The sequence below is a fragment of the Mobula hypostoma genome, chromosome 4, assembly GCF_963921235.1.
Source record: "Mobula hypostoma chromosome 4, sMobHyp1.1, whole genome shotgun sequence".
NCBI classification, from domain to species: Eukaryota; Metazoa; Chordata; class Chondrichthyes; order Myliobatiformes; family Myliobatidae; genus Mobula; species Mobula hypostoma.
This window is the reverse complement of record NC_086100.1, coordinates 7,849,426-7,869,997: the sequence shown is the minus strand read 5'-3', so window position 1 is coordinate 7,869,997 and position 20,572 is coordinate 7,849,426. Positions and strand designations below refer to the sequence as shown.

Genomic DNA, 20,572 nt, shown 5'->3' with positions numbered 1-20,572 from the left:
AGACACTTTTCTCAATGGGGGAGTATATTCAAAAATCAGAGGTGCAAAGAGACTGCAAATCATCATGTAGAATTCCCTAAAGTTTAATCTGTAGGTTGAATTGATAGTGAGGAAGGCAAATGCAATGTCGTACTAAGAGATAGGATCTACAAGTATTTGGATAGACAGGGACTTATTAGGGAGAGTCAACATGGCTTTGTGAGTGGTAGGTCATGTTTAACTAATCTATTAAGAGTTTTTTGAGGAGGTTACCAGGAAAGTGGATGAAGGGAAGGCAGTGGATGTTGTCTACATGGACTTCAGTAAGGCCTTTGACAAGGTCCCGCATGGGAGGTTAGTTAGGAAGATTCCGTCGCTAGGTATACATGGAGAGGTGGTAAATTGGATTAGACATTGGCTCAATGGAAGAAGCCAAAGAGTGGTAGAAGAGAATTGCTTCTCTGAGTGGAGGCCTATAACTAGTGGTGTGCCACAGGGATCAGTGCTGGGTCCATTGTTATTTGTCATCTATATCAATGATCTGGATGATAATGTGGTAAATTGGATCAGCAAATTTACTGCTGATACAAAGATTGGAGGTGTAGTGGACAGTGAGGAAGGTTTTCAGAGCTTGCAGAGGGACTTGGACCAGCTGGAAAAATGGGCTGAAAAATGGCAGATGGAGTTTAATACAGACAAGTGTGAGGTATTGTACGTTGGAAGGACAAACCAAGGTAGAACATACAAGGTAAATGGTAGGGCACTGAGGAGTGCAGTAGAACAGAGGGATCTGGGAATACAGATACAAAATTCCTTAAAAGTGGCATTACAGGTAGATAGGATCGTAAGGAGAGCTTTTGGTACATTGGCCTTTATTAATCAAAGTATTGAGTATAAAAGCTGGAATGTTATGGTGAGGTTGTATAAGACATTGGTGAGGCCAAATTTGGAGTATTGTGTGCAGTTTTGGTCACCAAGTTACAGGAAGGATATTATTAAGGTTGAAAGAGTGCAGAGAAGGTTTACAAGGATGTTGCCGGGACTTGAGAAACTCAGTTACAGAGAAAGGTTGAACAGGTTAGGACTTTATTCCCTGGAGCGTAGAAGAATGAGGGGAGATTTGATAGAGGTATATAAAATTATGATGGGTACAGATAGAGTGAATGCAAGCAGGCTTTTTCCACTGAGGCAAGGGGAGAAAAAAACCAGAGGACATGGGTTAAGGGTGAAGGGGGAAAAGTTTAAAGGGAACATTAGGGAGGGCTTCTTCACACAGAGAGTGGTGGGAGTATGGAATGAGCTGCCAGACGAGGTGGTAAATGCGGGTTCTTTTTTAACATTTAAGAATAAATTGGACAGATATATGGATGGGAGGTGTATGGAGAGATATGGTCCGTGTGCAGGTCAGTGGGACTAGGGAGAAAAATGGTTCAGCACAGCCAAGAAGGGCCAAAAGGCCTGTTTCGGTGCTGTAATGTTCTATGGTTCTAATGTTAGCATTCATTTCAAGGTGACTAGAATATAAAGGCAAGGATGTAATAATGAAGCTTTATAAAGCACTGGGAAGGCCTCACTGGAGTATTGTGAGCAGTTTTGGGTTCCTTATTTCAGAAAGGATGTGCTGATATTGGAGAGGGTACAGAGGAGGTGCATGATAATGAAAGGGTTATCATACAAGCAGCAATTGAAGACTGAGGGTCTGTACTCGCTGGAGTTGAAAAGAATATTGTAAGGCCTAGATAGAGTGGATGTGGAGAGGTCGTTTCCTATAGTGGGGTGGTCTAGGACCAGAGAGCACAGCCTCAGAATACAGCGACATCCACTTAGAATAGAGATGTGGAGGGATTTCTTTAGCCAGAGTGTGGTGAATTTGTGGAACTCATTGGCACAGACGGCTGTGGAGCCAAGTATATTTAAAGCGGAGTATGATAGGTTCTTGATTGGTCAGGGCACTAAGAGTTACGGGGAGGAGGCAGAGAATAGTGTTACGAGGGAAATGGATCAGCCATGATGAAATGGCAGAAAAGACTTGATGGGCCAAATGGCCTAATTCTGCTCCGGTCTTTCAGACCGAGTGGGAAATGCGTTGCAGTGAGAGGGGCCTGCATACCCTGAGGAAACTATCTTAATGCTTGCTCTGCTCTGTCCTAATATCCATAGTTCTGTAGTTCTAAGTAGATAATTGGAGTTCGTGTAGAGAACCTACACTCCAGCTGCCAATTGCAGAATTTCCAGGGGGCCAACTGTTTTAATTCCTATCCCCATTCCTGTTTCGACATGTTAGTTCATGGCCTCTTCTTCTGCCACGTTGAGGCCTCTCTCAGACTGGAGCAGCAACACCTCATTTTCCATCTGGGTAGCCTCCAGCCTGAGGGCATGAACATCGATTTCTCAATCAGGTAAGTTTTTTCATCCCCCCACCCCTCTTTTATTCCCCACTCTGGCCTCTCACTTGTCACCTGCCTATCTCCTCCCTCTGGTGCTCTTTTCCCCCTTCTCAGAGGGTCCGCTCTCCTCTCCTATCAGATTTGTTCTTTACCCTCCGCACTCACCTGGCCTCGTCTATCACCCTCCAGCTTGTCCTTCTTGTCCTCCCCCTCCATCTTTTTGTTCTGGTGTCTTTGCCCTTCCATTCTAGTCCTGATGAAGGGCCTCAACCTGAAACATCGGCTGTTTATTCCCTCCATAGATACTGCCCGACATGCTCATTTCCTCCAGCATTCGTGTGTGTAAATTGCACTTTGTGTCTTTCTTTCTCACCGAGCCAATCCGAGAACTTCTTGATGTAACGAAACAACCCCTCTTTGCGACTTATCCACACCGCACCCTGGGTCCCCCAACACGCCCTGAGTTCCCCAATCACACCCTCAGTTCCCCCAACATGCCCTGGGTTCCCCCAACACACCCTGAGTTACCCCAACACAGCCTGGGTTCCCCCAACACACCCTGAGGTCCCCCATCACACCCTGAGTTCCCCAATCACACCCTGAGGTCCCCAATCACACCCTGAGGTCCCCCAACACACCCTGAGTTCCCCCAACACGCCCTGAGTTCCCCAACATGTCCTGGGTTCCCCCATCACACCCTGAGTTCCCCCAACACACCCTGAGTTCCCCCAACACGCCCTGAGTTCCCCAACATGTCCTGGGTTCCCCCATCACACCCTGAGTTCCCCCATCACACCCTGAGTTCCCCCATCACGCCCTGAGTTACCCCAACACACCCTGAGTTCCCCCATCATGCCCTGAGTTACCCCAACACACCCTGAGTTCCCCCATCACACCCTGAGTTACCCCAACACAGCCTGGGTTCCCCCAACACACCCTGGGTTCCCCCAACACACCCTGAGTTACCCCAACACACCCTGAGTTCCCCCAACACACCCCGGGTTCCCCCATCACACCCTGGGTTCCCCAACACGTGCGGTATGTCCTGACCACCTCTGGGATTTGCCTACCACACGCGAGATTTCCCCATCAACCCCTGGAATTTCCCCATCGCGCCTGGGATTTCCTGACCACACCCAGGATTTCCCCAGGATTCCTCACCGCCATTCTCAGGGATCCCAACCATTCCTTGGAAGGGCAACGTAGCAACTGACTCACCTGGAACAGCCCAAACTTGCACGCCAGGTTCTGGTCAGCCTGGAGGAGCTTGGAATGTCGGAACAGGACAGAGATAGGCCACAGCCCCACGATGGTGGAGCCTCCCAGGAAAAGGTTTATCCACAGGAAGATGCTGGAGGACGACCACTGAGAAATGCAGGGTGTGCGGCAGAATTAGAGCTCTGTGAGGCCAGAGTGAATACCAGCGACTGGGGCGGTGGGGATGAGAGGCTCAGCCGGCGACAGGGTGACAAATGGGGTAAAGAGGCACACGTGACATTACTGCGGAGAACAATGTGGAGGGAGAATCACCCTGGGGGTGTGTGGTGGGACGGAGGGAGTGTGTGATGGGACGGAGGGAGTGTGTGGTGGGACGGAGGGGGTGTGTGGTGGGACGGAGGGAGTGTGTGATGGGATGGAGGGGGTGTGTGGTGGGACGGAGGGGGTGTGTGATGGAACGGAGGGGGTGTGTGGTGGGACGGAGGGAGTGTGTGGTGGGACGGAGGGAGTGTGTGATGGGACGGAGGGGGTGTGTGGTGGGACTGAGGGAGTGTGTGATGGGACGGAGGGAGTGTGTGATGGGACGGAGGGGGTGTGTGGTGGGACGGAGGGGGTGTGTGATGTGACGGAGGGAGTGTGTGGTGGGACGGAGGGGGTGTGTGGTGGGACGGAGGGGGTGTGTGATGGGACGGAGGGAGTGTGTGGTGGGACGGAGGGAGTATGTGATGGGACGGAAGGAGTGTGTGATGAGACGGAGGGGGTGTGTGGTGGGACGGAGGGAGTGTGTGGTGTGACGGAGGGGGTGTGTGATGGGACGGAGGGAGTGTGTGATGGGACGGTGAGGAGGGGGTGTGTGGTGGGACAGAGGGAGTGTGTGATGGGACGGAGGGAGTGTGTGATAGGACGGTGATGATGGAGTGTGTGATGGGACGGAGGGAGTGTGTGATGGGACGGAGGGAGTGTGTGGTGGGACGGAGGAGGGTGTGTGATGGGACGGAGGGGGTGTGTGATGGGATGGAGGAGTGTGTGATGGGACGGAGGGAGTGTGTGATAGGACGGTGATGATGGAGTGTGTGATGGGACGGAGGGAGTGTGTGGTGGGACAGAGGGAGTGTGCGATGGGACGGAGGGGGTGTGTGATGGGACGGAGGGGGTGTGTGGTGGGACAGAGGGGGTGTGTGATGGGACGGAGGGTGTGTGTGGTGGGACAGAGGGAGTGTGTGATGGGACAGTGAGGAGGGAGTGTGTGTGTGGATGGAGGGGGTGTGTGGTGGGACGGAGGGAGTGTGTGATGGGACGGAAGGAGTGTGTGATGGGATGGAGGGAGTGTGTGGTGGGACGGAGGGAGTGTGTGGTAGGACGGAGGGAGTGTGTGGTAGGACGGAGGGAGTGTGTGATGGGACGGTGAGGAGGGGGTGTGTGGTGGGACGGAGGGAGTGTGTGATAGGATGCTGATGATGGAGTGTGTGATGGGACGGAGGGAGTGTGTGGTGGGACGGAGGGAGTGTGTGATGGGACGGAGGGGGTGTGTGGTGGGATGGAGGGAGTGTGTGATGGGACGGAGGGAGTGTGTGGTGGGACGGAGGGAGTGTGTGATGGGACGGAGGGAGTGTCTGATGGGATGGTGGGAGTGTGTGGTGGGACGGTGAGGAGTGTGTGATGGGACGGAGGGAGTATGTGGTAGGACGGAGGGAGTGTGTGATGGGATGGAGGGAGTGTGTGGTGGGACGGTGAGGAGTGTGTGATGGGACGGAGGGAGTATGTGGTAGGACGGAGGGAGTGTGTGATGGGATGGAGGGAGTGTGTGGTGGGACGGTGAGGAGTGTGTGGTGGGACGGAGGGAGTGTGTGATGGGACGGAGGGGGTGTGTGGTGGGACGGAGGGGGTGTGTGATGGGACGGAGGGAGTGTCTGATGGGACGGTGGGACGGTGAGGAGTGTGTGATGGGACGGAGGGAGTATGTGGTGGGACGGTGAGGAGTGTGTGATGGGACGGAGGGAGTGTGTGATGGAACAGTGATGATGGAGGAGTGTGTGATGGGACGGAGGGAGTGTGTGATGGGATGGAGGGAGTGTGTGATGGGACGGTGAGGAGGGAGTGTGTGATGGGATGGAGGGACTGTGTGATGGGACGGTGAGGAGGGAGTGTGTGATGGGACAGAGGGAGTGTGTGGTGGGATGGTGGGAGTGTGTGATGGGATGGAGGGAGTGTATGATGGGATGGTGGGAGTGTGTGATGGGTTGGTGCTGATGGAGTGTCTGGTGGGATGGAGGGAGTGTGTGGTGGGATGGTGGGAGTGTGTGATGGGTTGATGCTGATGGAGTGTCTGGTGGGATGGAGGGAGTGTGTGGTGGGATGGTGGGAGTGTGTGATGGGTTGGTGCTGATGGAGTGTGTGGTGGGACGGTGAGGAGGGAGTGTGTGATGGGACGGAGGGAGTGTGTGGTGGGATGGTGGGAGTGTGTGATGGGTTGGTGCTGATGGAGTGTCTGGTGGGATGGAGGGAGTGTGTGGTGGGATGGAGGGAGTATGTGATGGGATGGAGGGGGTGTGTGGTGGGACGGAGGGAGTGTGTGATGGGATGGAGGGAGTGTGTGATGGGACGGAGGGGGTGTGTGGTGGGACGGAGGGAGTGTGTGATGGGACGGTGATGATGGAGTGTGTGATGGGATGGAGGAGGGTTATGGAGGGATGTCCACCTACTCACATCATCTGGGTCATAGAGGCCATTTGTCCACAAGACTACCCCCAGGAAGAACAGGGCAGGTCGCAGGAATGCCACCTGGAAAGTTCCCAGCACAAACAGCCTAAAATTCTTTCTGAAAGGAGGAGTAAAATTCCAGTTGATATTTAATTATCATTTAATCACACACTTGTATCCAGCCAAATGAAACAACGTTCTCTGGGGCACGGTGCAAAATACAGTGGATATAATCAGACGCAGAACAGGTTTACTCTGGGTGCTCTGGTTTCCTCGCACAGTGCAAAGACGTACTGGTTGGTAGGTTCAATCAAAAGGAAAAGAAAATCTGCCGATGCTGGAAATCCAAGCAATACACACAAAATGCTGGAGGAGCTCAGCAGGCCAGGCAGCATCTATGGAAAAGAGTAAACAGTCGACATTTCAGGTCAAGACTCTTCATCAAGACTGGTGAAGGGTTTCGTCCTGAAACGTCGACAGTCTACTCATTTCCCCAGATGCTGCCTGGCCTGCTGAGTTGCTCCAGCATTTTGTGTGTGTTGAACGGCATTAAACAGCTTTTGAACATTCCGCCTGCAGTACCACGGCGTCACAGTTGGCGGCGCTGCTGAGCGCACCCGACACGCCAGCGTGAAGCTGCAGTACTGCATGAGTCCACTCCGTGGCGCTGCTGCTCCACCCGGCTGCTGGTCCCGACCGCAAACCCACTTTATTGTTCTTCCCGGTAAGTAATTTGCTCATTTTTCATATTTGCGGGAATTCAGCACGGTCCGAGTGAACAGTGCGCTGTGCTGGTGAGAAGGCTGTCATTAAGCTGGAAATGTGCAGAAACTTTTCATCAACGCAAGACTTTCTGCAGATGCTGGAAGTCCAGAGCAACGCACACACATACACACACAAAATGCTGGAGGAACTCAGCAGGTCAGGCAGCGTCTATGGAGAGGAATAAACAGTCGACGTTTCGGGCGAGACCCTCCATCAGGACAATCTTATCCATCCTTATATGCTGCCAGTAATGATTCACTGGCGCGTTGCCTGCACACTGGAGGACTTCAGAATAAGGAGAGGGTAGACAGGCTGCATTGTTTTCCCTGGAGTGAAGCAGACTGGGGCAATATTAGAACTTAGAACATAGATCAGTACAGCCCTTTAGCCCACAATGTTGTGCTGAACCAATTACATTACTAATTAAATGGCCAACCAAACTATTCTCTTCTGTCTACACAATGTCCCTATCCTGACGTTTCCCTCACATTCATCAGCCTACCTAAACGTCTCTTAAATGTCTCTAATGTTTCTGCCTCTACCATCACCCCAGGCTGCACATTCCAGGCCCCCACTCCTCTCTGTGTAAAACAACTTGCCCCTCACATCTCCTTTGAAATGAGCCCATCTCAACGTGAATGCATGCCCTCAGATGTTATGTCCTCTGGGAGGACGATGCTGCCTGTCCAGTGCATTATATTGCAGAGGTTTATGAACTCGTGATAGGCATGTGCAGCAACCGCTCTGCCATACCAGACCCCTCCCTACGCGACTCCCTTGTCCATTTGTCCCCCCCATCCTTCCCCACCGATCTCCCTCCTGGCACTTATCCATTATGAGAGAAAACTGGCGGGGAACATAAAAACGGACTGTAAAAGCTTTTATAGATATGTAAAAAGGAAAAGACTGGTAAAGACAAATGTAGGTCCCCTGCAGACAGAAACAGGTGAATTGATTATGGGGAGCAAGGACATGGCAGACCAATTGAATAATTACTTTGGTTCTGTCTTCACTAAGGAGGACATAAATAATCTTCCAGAAATAGTAAGGGACAGAGGGTCCAGTGAGATGGAGGAACTGAGCGAAATACAAGTTAGTAGGGAAGTGGTGTTACGTAAATTGAAGGGATTGAAGGCAGATAAATCCCCAGGGCCAGATGGTCTGCATCCCAGAGTGCTTAAGGAAGTAGCCCAAGAAATAGTGGATGCATTAGTGATAATTTTTCAAAACTCGTTAGATTCTGGACTAGTTCCTGAGGATTGGAGGGTGGCTAATGTAACCCCACTTTTTAAAAAAGGAGGGAGAGAGAAACCGGGGAATTATAGACCGGTTAGCCTAACGTCGGTGGTGGGGAAACTGCTGCAGTCAGTTATCAAGGATGTGATAACAGCACATTTGGAAAGCGGTGAAATGATCGGACAAAGTCAGCATGGATTTGTGAAAGGAAAATCATGTCTGACGAATCTCATAGAATTTTTTGAGGATGTAACTAGTAGAGTGGATAGGGGAGAACCAGTGGATGTGGTATATTTGGATTTTCAAAAGGCTTTTGACAAGGTCCCACACAGGAGATTAGTGTGGAAACTTAAAGCACATGGTATTGGGGGTAAGGTATTGGTGTGGGTGGAGAATTGGTTAGCAGACAGGAAGCAAAGAGTGGGAATAAACGGTCCCTTTTCAGAATGGCAGGCGGTGACTAGTGGGGTACCGCAAGGCTCAGTGCTGGGACCCCAGTTGTTTACAATATATATTAATGACTTGGATGAGGGAATTAAATGCAGCATCTCCAAGTTTGCGGATGACACGAAGCTGGGTGGCAGTGTTAGCAGTGAGGAGGATGCTAAGAGGATGCAGGGTGACTTGGATAGGTTGGGTGAGTGGGCAAACTCATGGCAGATGCAATTTAATGTGGATAAATGTGAAGTTATCCACTTTGGTGGCAAAAATAGGACAGATTATTATCTGAATGGTGGCTGATTAGGAAAAGGGGAGGTGCAACGAGACCTGGGTGTCATTATACACCAGTCATTGAAAGTGGGCATGCAGGTACAGCAGGCGGTGAAAGAGGCGAATGGTATGCTGGCATTTATAGCGAGAGGATTCGAGTACAGGAGCAGGGAGGTACTACTGCAGTTGTACAAGGCCTTGGTGAGACCACACCTGGAGTATTGTGTGCAGTTTTGGTCCCCTAATCTGAGGAAAGACATCTTTGCCATAGAGGGAGTACAAAGAAGGTTCACCAGATTGATTCCTGGGATGGCAGGACTTTCATATGAAGAAAGACTGGATGAACTGGGCTTGTACTCGTTAGAATTTAGAAGATTGAGGGGGGATCTGATTGAAACGTATAAGATCCTAAAGGGATTGGACAGGCTAGATGCAGGAAGATTGCTCCCGATGTTGGGGAAGTCCAGAATGAGGGGTCACAGTTTGAGGATAAAGGGGAAGCCTTTTAGGACCGAGATTAGGAAAAACTTCTTCACACAGAGAGTGGTGAATCTGTGGAATTCTCTGCCACAGGAAACTGTTGAGGCCAGTTCATTGGCTATGTTTAAGAGGGAGTTAGATATGGCCCTTGTGGCTACAGGGGTCAGGGGGTATGGAGGGAAGGCTGGGGCGGAGTTCTGAGTTGGATGATCAGCCATGATCATAATAAATGGCGGTGCAGGCTCGAAGGGCCGAATGGCCTACTCCTGCACCTATTTTCTATGTAAGTGCTACACATGCCCTTACACTTCCTCCCTTGCCACCATTCAGGGCCCCAGACAGTCCTTCCAGGTGAGGCGACACTTCACCTGTGAGTCAGCTGGGGTGATATACTGCGCCTGGTGCTCCCAATGTGGCCTTCTATATATTGGCGAGACCCGACGCAGACTGGGAGATCATTTTGCTGAACACCTACGCTCTGTCCGCCAGAGAAAGCAGGATCTCCCAGTGGCCACACATTTTAATTCCACATCCCATTCCCATTCTGATATGTCTATCCACGGCCTCCTCTACTGTAAAGATGAAGCCACACTCAGGTTGGAGGAACAACACCTTATATTCCGTCTGGGTAGCCTCCAACCTGATGGCATGAACATCGACTTCTCTAACTTCCGTTAATGCTCCACCTCCCCCTCGTACCCCATCTGTTATTTATTTATATACACACATTCTTTCTCTCACTCTCCTTTTTCTCCCTCTGTCCCTCCCACTATACCCCTTGCCCATCCTCTGGGTTTCCCCTCCCCACCCCCTTTTCCTTCTCCCTGGACCTCCTGTCCCATGATCCTCTCGTATCCCTTTTGCCAATCACCTGTCCAGCTCTTGGCTCCATCCTTCCCCCTCCTGTCTTCTCCTATCATTTTGGATCTCCCCCTCCCCCTCCAACTTTCAAATCCCTTACTCACTCTTCCTTCAGTTAGTCCTGATGAAGGGTCTCGGCCTGAAATGTCGACTGTACCTCTTCCTATAGATGCTGCCTGGCCTGCTGCGTTCACCAGCAACTTTGATGTGTGTTGCTGGTATTACAAGGATGATCTCGATGTTACACGGGTGAAAATTGATTGTAATCGCCAGGGACACGTTAGATTTCTTTAGCCTCCTGAGGACTGAAGGGTCGGTTCCTGAACTCTAAGCTGATGAGCATCCAGACAGGATTCCTTCTATTCCTGTTTCGGGCTGAGACCCTTCGTCGGGTCTTGTCCCGAAACCCTTTGTCAGGTCTCGTCCCGAAACCTTGACTCTCTATTCCTCTCCATAGATGCTACCTGACCTGCTGAGTTAGAAACATAGAAACATAGAAAACCTACAGCACAATACAGGCCCTTTGGCCCACAATGCTGTGCCGAACATGTCCTTACTTTAGAAATTACCTAGGGTTACCCATAGCCCTCTATTTTTCTGAGCTCCATGTATCTGTCCAGTAGTCTCTTAAAAGACCCTATTGTATCCACCTCCACCGCCGTCGCCGGCAGCCCATTCCACGCACTCACCACTCTCTGAGTAAAAAACTTACCCCGACATCTCCTCTGTACCTGCTCCCAAGCACCTTAAAACTGTGTCCTCTTGTGCTAGCCATTTCAGCCCTGGGAAAAAGCCTTCGACTATCCACATGATCAATGCCTCTCATCATCCTATACACCTCTATCAGGTCACCTCTCATCCTCCGTCACTCCAAGGAGAAAATGCCAAGTTCACCCAACCTATTCTCATATGTCATGCTCCCCAATCCAGGCAACATCCTTGTAAATCTCCCCTGCACCCTTTCTATGGTTTCCATGTCCTTCCTGTAGTGAGGTGACCAGAACTGAGCACAGTACTCCAAGAGGGGTCTGACCAGGGTCCTATATAGCTGCAACATTACCTCTCGGCTCTTAAACTCAATCCCACGATTGATAAAGGCCAATGCACCGTATGCCTTCTTAACCACAGAGTCAACCTGCACAGCAGCTTTGAGTGTCCTGTGGACTCGGACCCCAAGATCCCTCTGATCCTCCACACTGCCAAGAGTCTTACAATTAATACTATATTCTGCCATCGCATTTGACCTGCCAAAATGAACCACTTCACACTTATCTGGGTTGAACTCCATCTGCCACTTCTCAGCCCAGTTTTCCATCCTATCAATGTCCCGCTGTAACCTCTGACAGCCCTCCACACTATCCACAACACCCCCAACCTTGGTGTCATCGGCAAACTTACTAACCCATCCCTCCACTTCCTCATCCAGGTCATTTATAAAAATCACGAAGATCCCTGAGGCACACCACTGGTCACTGACCTCCATGCAGAATATGACCCGTCTACAACCGTTCTTTGCCTTCTGTGGGCAAGCCAGTTCAGGATGCACAAAGCAATGTCCCCTTGGATCCCATGCCTCCTTACTTTCTCAATAAGCCTTGCATGGGGTACCTTCTCAAATGCTTCGCTGAAATCCATATACACTACATCTACCGCTCTACCTTCATCAATGTGTTTAGTCACATCCTCAAAAAATTCAATCAGGCTCGTAAGGCACGACCTGCCTTTGACAAAGCCATGCTGACTATTCCTAATCATATTATACCTCTCCAAATGTTCATAAATCCTGACTCTCAGGATCTTCTCCATCAACTTACCGACCACTGAAGCAAGGAAGTTCCTCCAGTGTTTTGTGTGTGTTGCTCTGGATTTCCAGCATAGCAGAACCTTTAGTATTGAGGATGCTCTCTGCGGTGCACCAATAAAAATTGATGTTGACGGGAAGATATATCCCCCTGAGGGGCTGAAGGGCCAGTTCCTATGCTGTCCTGAGACGCATCTGGACAGGATAGTTTCTATGGTCCATTGATAAAATCTGCTCGGTCATTAGCAGCCATGCCTTTAGCTCTGTTGTTTGTTAATTATCATTTAATGTAGCCAAATAAAACAGCATCCCTCTGGGGTGAAAGTGCAAAAAACACAACCAACAGGAAACAGCACATACACAAATGGCACATATAGTTACAATCTCTGAAACAAAAAGTCACAAAGAAAGAAATAGCACCCAAATCTCTGAGTGGTATGACTGCAGATAGTACCTCTCCAGCTTGTTCTTTCACCAAGCAAACACTGGAGGGCAGCACTGAGCGAACACTGGAGGGCAGCACCAGAATCCTTTGTGGGTCTGTTCCAGAACCCTTTCCTGAAGTCTCCCCTTGGGGGTGGGGGAGATGGTTGGGACTTGAATATTTCTAGTTAAAGTCCTTCATTGTTTATAAGCTTTTACCAGGCTACAATGTACACCGCCTGGTGTTAGTTAGGATGGAAAACCAGGTTACCCAGAATGGGTAGTAGGTCAGGCAGCATTGATGGAAATGAATAAACAGTTGATGGTTTGGGCCAAGCCCCTTTATCAGGACTGGAAAGGAAGGGGGAAGAAGCCAGAGTAAGAAGGTGATGGGGTGGGGGGAATGGAGGACAAACTAGAAGCTGAAAGGTGAAGTCACGTGGGTGGGGGTGGGTGATGAAGTAAGAAGCTGGGAGGTGATAGGTGGGAAAGGTCGGGGTTGGGGAGGAAGGAATCCGATAGGAGAGGAGAATGGACTGTAGGAGAAAGGGAAGGAAGACGGGCACAGGGGGAGGTGATGGGCAGGTGAGGAGAAGACGTAAGAGGCCAAAGTGGTGACAAGACAAACAATGAAGGGGGAGGGGGAGAATTACAGAAGATGGAGAAGAAAACGTCATCAATGAAGAGGGAAAAATGGAGTAATTACCCAGACTGGGGGTAACAGTCAAACTGAGCCTGTGAGATCCTTTCCCCATCAGAGACCGGACCTCATTTACCATCTCAGCTGGAATTTGTTAGCGCTGGCTGGCTGTACGGCCAAACGCGAGGAAGGCCTGCATAATGACGGGCTGCGTGGAACAGGGGAGGCTGATGAATGGCACGGGTGAAGTGTCACTGACTGACCGTTGTCCCCTGCAGCGGCCCCAGGCCCCAGCACCCAGTCCCTGGTCACTCACCTGGTCACCCGGACGTGGGCAGTGACCCCTGACCCCAGTCACTCACCTGGTCACCCGGACGTGGGGAGACAGTGACCCTCGACCACCCGGACATGGGGAAGACAGTGACCCCCGACCCCGGTCACTCACCTGGTCACCCGGACGTGGGGAGACAGTGACCCCTGACCCCGGTCACTCACCTGGTCACCCGGACGTGGGGAGACAGTGACCCTCGACCACCCGGACATGGGGGAGACAGTGACCCCCGACCCCGGTCACTCACCTGGTCACCCGGACGTGGGGAGACAGTGACCCTTGACCACCCGGACATAGGGGAGACAGTGACCCCCGACCCCGGTCACTCACCTGGTCACCCGGACGCGGGGGAGACAGTGACCCTCGACCACCCGGACATGGGGGAGACAGTGAACCCCGACCCCGGTCACTCACCTGGTCACCCGGACGCGGGGGAGACAGGGGCAGCAACAGCAGCAAGGACCCGTGCTGATCCTGACGCAGTCCGTCGCGAGGCGCTCCAGCATCGCGTCCTCCCCACCGTAGCCCTGCACGATGACCAACAGCAGCAGGTAATAGCAGACGGCAAAGTACCTGTGGAACGAGGAGTGAGGAGCAGTCAGATCCCACCAATCACAGCCCTCCCTGCAGGGTCAGGGGTCAGGCTCAGGCAGAATGGCGCGGTCAAGGACAAAGTGTAGGATCAGGGGACAAGGTCGCAATTAGGGTAGCATTTTATGGTTAGGGTCAGGGTTGGTTGGGTATTGTGATTTGTTCTGTGTATTAGATTCAGGACTGTGTGTTGAGCTTGGCGCTGTGTATTCGGGTCAGACCTGTGTTTTGGAGTCAGGACTGTGTGTTGGGATTGGGGCTGTGTACTAGGGTCAGACCTGTGTTTTGGAGTCAGGACTGTGTGTTGGGATTGGGGCTGTGTACTAGGGTCAGACCTGTGTTTTAAGGTCAGTGTTTCCAGTGTGTGCCTCTGTCTAGCTCAGTGTCTGTGTCAGAGAAGTGGAGCAGGCCTGTGTTCTGGAATATACTTTGTACAGTGCAATGTCAATTACGTATTAGTGCCAGGCTGCATTTAGCACTGAGTTTATGTTTTAACAATTGTGCTGCATTTTAGGTCTGTACTTTGGGGTTAGGCTGTACTTAAGCATCAGGCCGGGGTTTGCGGGTCTTTCCTGTGCTTGCAGGTCAGGCTGGTATTTTTTTTAGGTCAGGCCCATGTTTGAGGGTCAGGCCTGTGTTTGAGGGTCAGGTCTGTGTTTGAGGGTCAGGCCCATGTTTGAAGGTCTGGCCTGTGTTTGAGGGACAGGCCCACGTTTCAGGGTCAGGCCTGTGTTTGAGGGACAGGCCGGTGTTTGAGGGACAGGCCCCTGTTTGAGGGTCAGGCCTGTATCTGAGGGAGAGGCCTGTGTTTGAGGGTCAGGCCTGTGTTTGAGGGACAGGCCCATGTTTGAGGGTCAGGCCTGTATCTGAGGGAGAGGCCTGTGTTTGAGGGTCAGGCCTGTGTTTGAGGGTCAGGTCTGTGTTTGAGGGTCAGGCCCATGTTTGAAGGTCTGGCCTGTGTTTGAGGGTCAGGCCCACGTTTCAGGGTCAGGCCTGTGTTTGAGGGACAGGCCTGTGTTTGAGGGACAGGCCGGTGTTTGAGGGACAGGCGCCTGTTTGAGGGTCAGGCCTGTATCTGAGGGAGAGGCCTGTGTTTGAGGGTCAGGCCTGTGTTTGAGGGACAGGCCCATGTTTGAGGGTCAGGCCTGTATCTGAGGGAGAGGCCTGTGTTTGAGGGTCAGGCCTGTGTTTGAGGGACAGGCCTGTGTTTGAGGGACAGGCCCGTGTTTGAGGGTCAGGCCTGTATCTGAGGGAGAGGCCTGTGTTTGAGGGTCAGGCCTGTGTTTGAGGGACAGGCCCGTGTTTGAGGGTCAGGTCTGTGTTTGAGGGACAGGCCCGTGTTTGAGGGTCAGGCCTGTGTTTGAGGGACAGGCCCGTGTTTGAGGGACAGGCCCGTGTCTGAGGGTCACGACTGCACTTCAGGCTCTCTGACTGTAACAAACGCACTCACGTAGCTGCTACCATGTCCACAAACATCACAGCGCGTGGGACCCAGAGACCGAGGCAGGATGTGATAGTGAAGACCTGTAGGAGGGAGCAGAGAGTCAGAGAGTCGGTGAGATCGGGGAAGAGTCCGCAGTGCGCAGGTAACCTCTCCACTGGATGTACATCCGCGTAGGCCACCCTCCTGTTTCTAGACCCTGCCTGACATCCCAGCTGGGTTGCTGTACAGCACGGACGCTCCATCTGCTTGTGTTTGAATACTGTACACGTGTCTATGTCCTGCGTTCATGAGCCATGGAATCCCCAACAAGCCTAGCACATATTACCCATCCATAACTGCCCTCGTAGAGAATGGAAACAGTCCATTTGGCCCACTGGCTCTGTACTGACCATCAAAGTCAAAGCAAATTTACCATCAAAGTACAGATTCGCTTTCTTTCAAAAATTCACAGGAAAATAAAGAAATACAATAGAACTTATGAAAAACAGTCCGTAGATAAAGGCAAGCAACCAATGCGCAAAAGAGGAGAAATAGTGCAAATCATAAATAATATTGACAACAGTGAGTGGGAGTAAAAGGATCCTTTTCTGGTTGTCTGCCAATGACTAGTGGTGTTCCGCAGGGGTCGGTGTTGGGACCACTTCCTTTTATCTATACATCAATAATTTAGATGATGGAATAGGTAGTTTAATTGCCAAGTTTGCAGACGATGTGAAGATTGGTGGAGGGGCAGGTAGTGTTGAGGAAACAGGTAGGCTGCTGAAGGACTTAGACAGATTAGGAGAATGGGCAAGAAAGTGGCAAATAGGGAAGACACAAGGGAAGACACAAACAATCTCCCAGATATAATAGTGGCCAAAAGACCTAGGGTAATGGATAAAATGAAGGAAATTTTTATTAGGCAGGAAATGGTGTTGGATAGGCTGTTGGGTCTGAAGGCTGATAAGTCCCCGGGACCTGATGGTCTGCATCCCAGGGTACTTAAGGAGGTGGCTTTAGAAATCGTGGACGCATTGGTAATCATTTTCCAATGTTCTATAGATTCAGGATCAGTTCCTGTGGATTAGAGGGTGGCTAATGTTGTCCCTCTCTTCAAGAAGGGAGGAAGAGAGAAAACAGGGAATTATAGACCAGTTAGCCTGACGTCAGTGGTGGGAAAGATGTTGGAGTCAATTATAAAAGATGAAATTACGACATCTGGATAGCAGTAACAGGATAGGTCCGAGTCAGCATAGATTTACGAAGGGGAAATCGTGCTTGACTAATCTTCTGGAAATTTTGAGGACGTGACTATGAAAATGGACAAGGGAGAGCCAGTGGATGTAGTGTAGCTGGACTTTCAGAAAGCCTTTGATAAAGTGCCACATAGGAGATTAGTGGGCAAAATTAGGGCACATGGTATTGGGGACAGAGTACTGACATGGATTGAAAATTGGCTGGCTGACAGAAAACAAAGAGTAGCGATTAACGGGTCCCTTTTGGAATGGCAGGCAGTGACCAGTGGGGTACCGCAGGGTTCAGTGCTGGGACCATAGCTGTTTACAATATATATTAATGATTTAGATGAGGGAATTGAAAGTAACATTAGCAAATTTGCTGATGACACAAAGCTGGGAGGCAGTGTGAAATGTGAGGAGGATGTTATGAGAATGCAGGGTGACTTGGACAGGCTGGGTGAGAGGGCAGATGCATGGCAGATGCAGTTTAATGTGGATAAGTGTGAGGTTATCCACTTTGGTGGTAAGAACGGGAAGGCAGATTATTATCTAAATGGAGTCATTAGGAAAAGGGGAAGTACAATGAGATCTAGGTGTTCTTGTACATCAGTCACTGAAAGCAAGTATGCAGGTACAGCAGGCAGTGAAGAAAGCTAATGGCATGCTGGCCTTCATAACAAGGGGAATTGAGTATAAGAGCAAAGAGGTCCTTCTGCAGCTGTACAGAGCCCTGGTGATACCACACCTGGAGTATTGTGTGCAGTTTTGGTCTCCAAATTTGAGGAAGGACATTCTTGCTATTGAGGGAGTGCAGCGTAGGTTCACAAGGTTAATTCCTGGGATAGCGGGACTGTCATATGTCGAAAGATTGGAGCGACTGGGCTTGTATACTCCGGAATTTAGAAGGCTGAGAGGGGATCTTATTGAAACATATAAGATTATTAAGGGATTGGACACCCTGGAGGCAGGAAGCATGTTCCCACTGATGGGTTAGTCCAGAACCAGAGGCCACAGTTTAAGAATAAGGGTAGGCCATTTAGAATGGAGTTGAGGAAAAACTTTTTCACCCAGAGAGTGGTGGATATATGGAATGCTCTGCCCCGGAAGGCTGTGGAGGCCAAGTCTCTGGATGCATTCAAAAAAGAGATGGATAGAGCTCTTAAAGATAGTGGAATCAAAGTTTATGGGGATAAGGCAGGAACTGGATACTGATTGTGGATGATCAGCCATGATCACAGTGAATGGCGGTGCTGGCTCGAAGGGCCGAATGGCCTACTCCTGCACCTATTGTCTATTGTCTATAATTGAAATACAATGTTGGAAAATGCATTGTCATGCACTTTGGTAGTAGAAATAAACGTGCGGACTATTTTCTAAACCGGGAAAATATCCAAAAATCTGAAGTGCAAAAGGACTTAGAAGACCTTGTGCAGAACACCCTGAAGGTTAACTTGCAGGTTGAGTCGGTGGTGAAGAAGACAAAAGCCATGTTACTATTCATTTCAAGAGCTGTAGAATACAAGAGCAGGGATGTGATGCTGAGGATTTATAGGGCCTCACCTTGAGTATTGTGAACAGTTTTGGGCTCCTCATCTAAGAAAAGATACGCTGACATTGTAGGATTCAGAGGAGATTCACAGGGATGATTCTGGGAATGAAAGGGTTATTGTACGAGGAACGTTTGAAAGCTCTGTGTGTGCACTCGCTGGACTTTAGAAGGATGCGGGGGGGATCTCATTGAAACCTTTTGAATGTTGAAAGGCCTAGACAGAGTCGATGCGGAAAGGATGTTTCCCGTGGTGGGGGAGTCTAGGACAAAAGGGCATAGTCTTAGGATCCATTTAAAACAGAGATATGGAGGAATTTCTTTAGCCAGATGGTGGTGAATTTGTGGAATTTGTTACCACATGCAGCTGTGGAGGTCAGGTTGCTGGGTGTATTTAAGGCAGAGATTGATAGGTTCTTGATTGGACACATCATCAAAGATTACAGGGAGAAGGCTGGGGAGTGGGGCTGAGGAGGGGAAAAAAGGATCTGCCATGATTGAATGTCGGAGCAGACTCGATGGACCAAATGGCCTAATTCTACTCCTTTGTCTTATAGTCTAACATGAGTTGTAGAGTTCTCGAAAATGAGTCCATAGGTTGTGGAATCAGTTCAGTGTTAAGGTGAGTGACGTTATCCACACTGGTTCAGGAGTCTGATGGTTGAGGGGTAATAACTATTCCTGAACCTGGTGGTGTGGGACCTGATGGTTGAGGGGTAATAACTATTCCTGAACCTGGTGTGTGGGACCTGATGGTTGAGGGGTAATAACTATTCCTGAACCTGGTGGTGTGGGACCTGATGGTTGAGGGGTAATAACTATTCCTGAACCTGGTGGTGTGGGACCTGATGGCTGAGGGGTAATAACTGTTCCTGAACCTGGTGGTGTGGGACCTGATGGTTGAGGGGTAATAACTGTTCCTGAACCTGGTGGTGTGGGACCTGATGATTGAGGGGTAATAACTGTTCCTGAACCTTGTGGTGTGGGACCTGATGGTTGAGGGGTAATAACTATTCCTGAACCTGGTGGTGTGGGACCTGATGGTTGAGGGTAATAACTGTCCCTGAACCTGGTGGTGTGGGACCTGATGGTTGAGGGGTAATAACTGTTCCTAAACCTGGTGGTGTGGGACCTGATGGTTGAGGGGTAATAACTGTTCCTGAACCTGGTGGTGTGGGACCTGATGGTTGAGGGGTAATAACTGTTCCTGAACCTGGTGGTGTGGGACCTGATGATTGAGGGGTAATAACTGTTCCTGAACCTGGTGGTGTGGGACCTGATGATTGAGGGGTAATAACTGTTCCTGAACCTTGTGGTGTGGGACCTGATGGTTGAGGGGTAATAACTGTTCCTGAACCTGGTGGTGTGGGACCTGATGGTTGAGGGGTAATAACTGTTCCTGAACCTTGTGGTGTGGGACCTGATGACTGAGGGGTAATAACTGTTCCTGAACCTGGTGGTGTGGGACCTGATGGTTGAGGGGTAATGACTGTTCCTGAACCTGGTGGTGTGGGTCCTGATGGTTGAGGGGTAATAACTGTCCCTGAACCTGGTGGTGTGGGACCTGATGGTTGAGGGGTAATAACTGTTCCTGAACCTGGTGGTGTGGAACCTGATGGTTGAGGGGTAATAACTGTTCCTGAACCTGGTGGTGTGGGACCTGATGGTTGAGGGGTAATAACTGTTCCTGAACCTGGTGGTGTGGGACCTGATGGTTGAGGGGTAATAACTGTTCCTGAACCTGGTGGTGTGGGACCTGATGGTTGAGGGGTAATAACTGTTCCTGAACCTGGTGGTGTGGGACCTGATGGTTGAGGTGTAATAACTGTTCCAGAACCTGGTGGTGTGGGTCCTGATGGCTGAGGGGTAATAACTGTCCCAGAACCTGGTGGTGTGGGACCTGATGGTTGAGGGGTAATAACTGTTCCTGAACCTGGTGGTGTGGGACCTGATGGTTGAGGGGTAATAACTGTTCCTGAACCTGGTGGTGTGGAACCTGAGGCTCCTGTACCTCCTTCCAGAACCTGGTGGTGTGGTGCTCCTGTACTTCCCTCCTGATGGCAGCAGAGAGAGGAGAGCGTGGCCTGGACGGTGGGGGTCTTTGGTGATGGATGCTGTTTCTTTGTGACAGTGCTCCATGTCGATGTTCTCAGTGGTGGGGAGGGCGTTGTTTGTGATGATCTGAGCCATATCCACCACTTCCTGTAGGCTTTTCCATTCCTGGGCATTGGTGTTTGCATGC

The 20,572-nt window shown here is 50.6% G+C and overlaps 1 protein-coding gene across 2 annotated transcripts in view; it reads right to left on the bottom strand.

Moving 5' to 3' along the window:
- Window positions 1-20,572, bottom strand: part of LOC134345112 (organic solute transporter subunit alpha-like) — a 51,251-nt gene that overhangs the window by 8,368 nt on the left and 22,311 nt on the right. For both annotated transcript variants that reach the window (XM_063045284.1, XM_063045285.1), the window contains 4 exons: window positions 15,574-15,647; window positions 13,947-14,105; window positions 6,291-6,402; window positions 3,585-3,731 (listed from right to left, as the gene is read on the bottom strand). In XM_063045284.1, coding sequence (XP_062901354.1) covers window positions 3,585-3,731; window positions 6,291-6,402; window positions 13,947-14,105; window positions 15,574-15,647 — 492 coding nt within the window. The remainder of the gene's footprint in view (window positions 1-3,584; window positions 3,732-6,290; window positions 6,403-13,946; window positions 14,106-15,573; window positions 15,648-20,572) is intronic.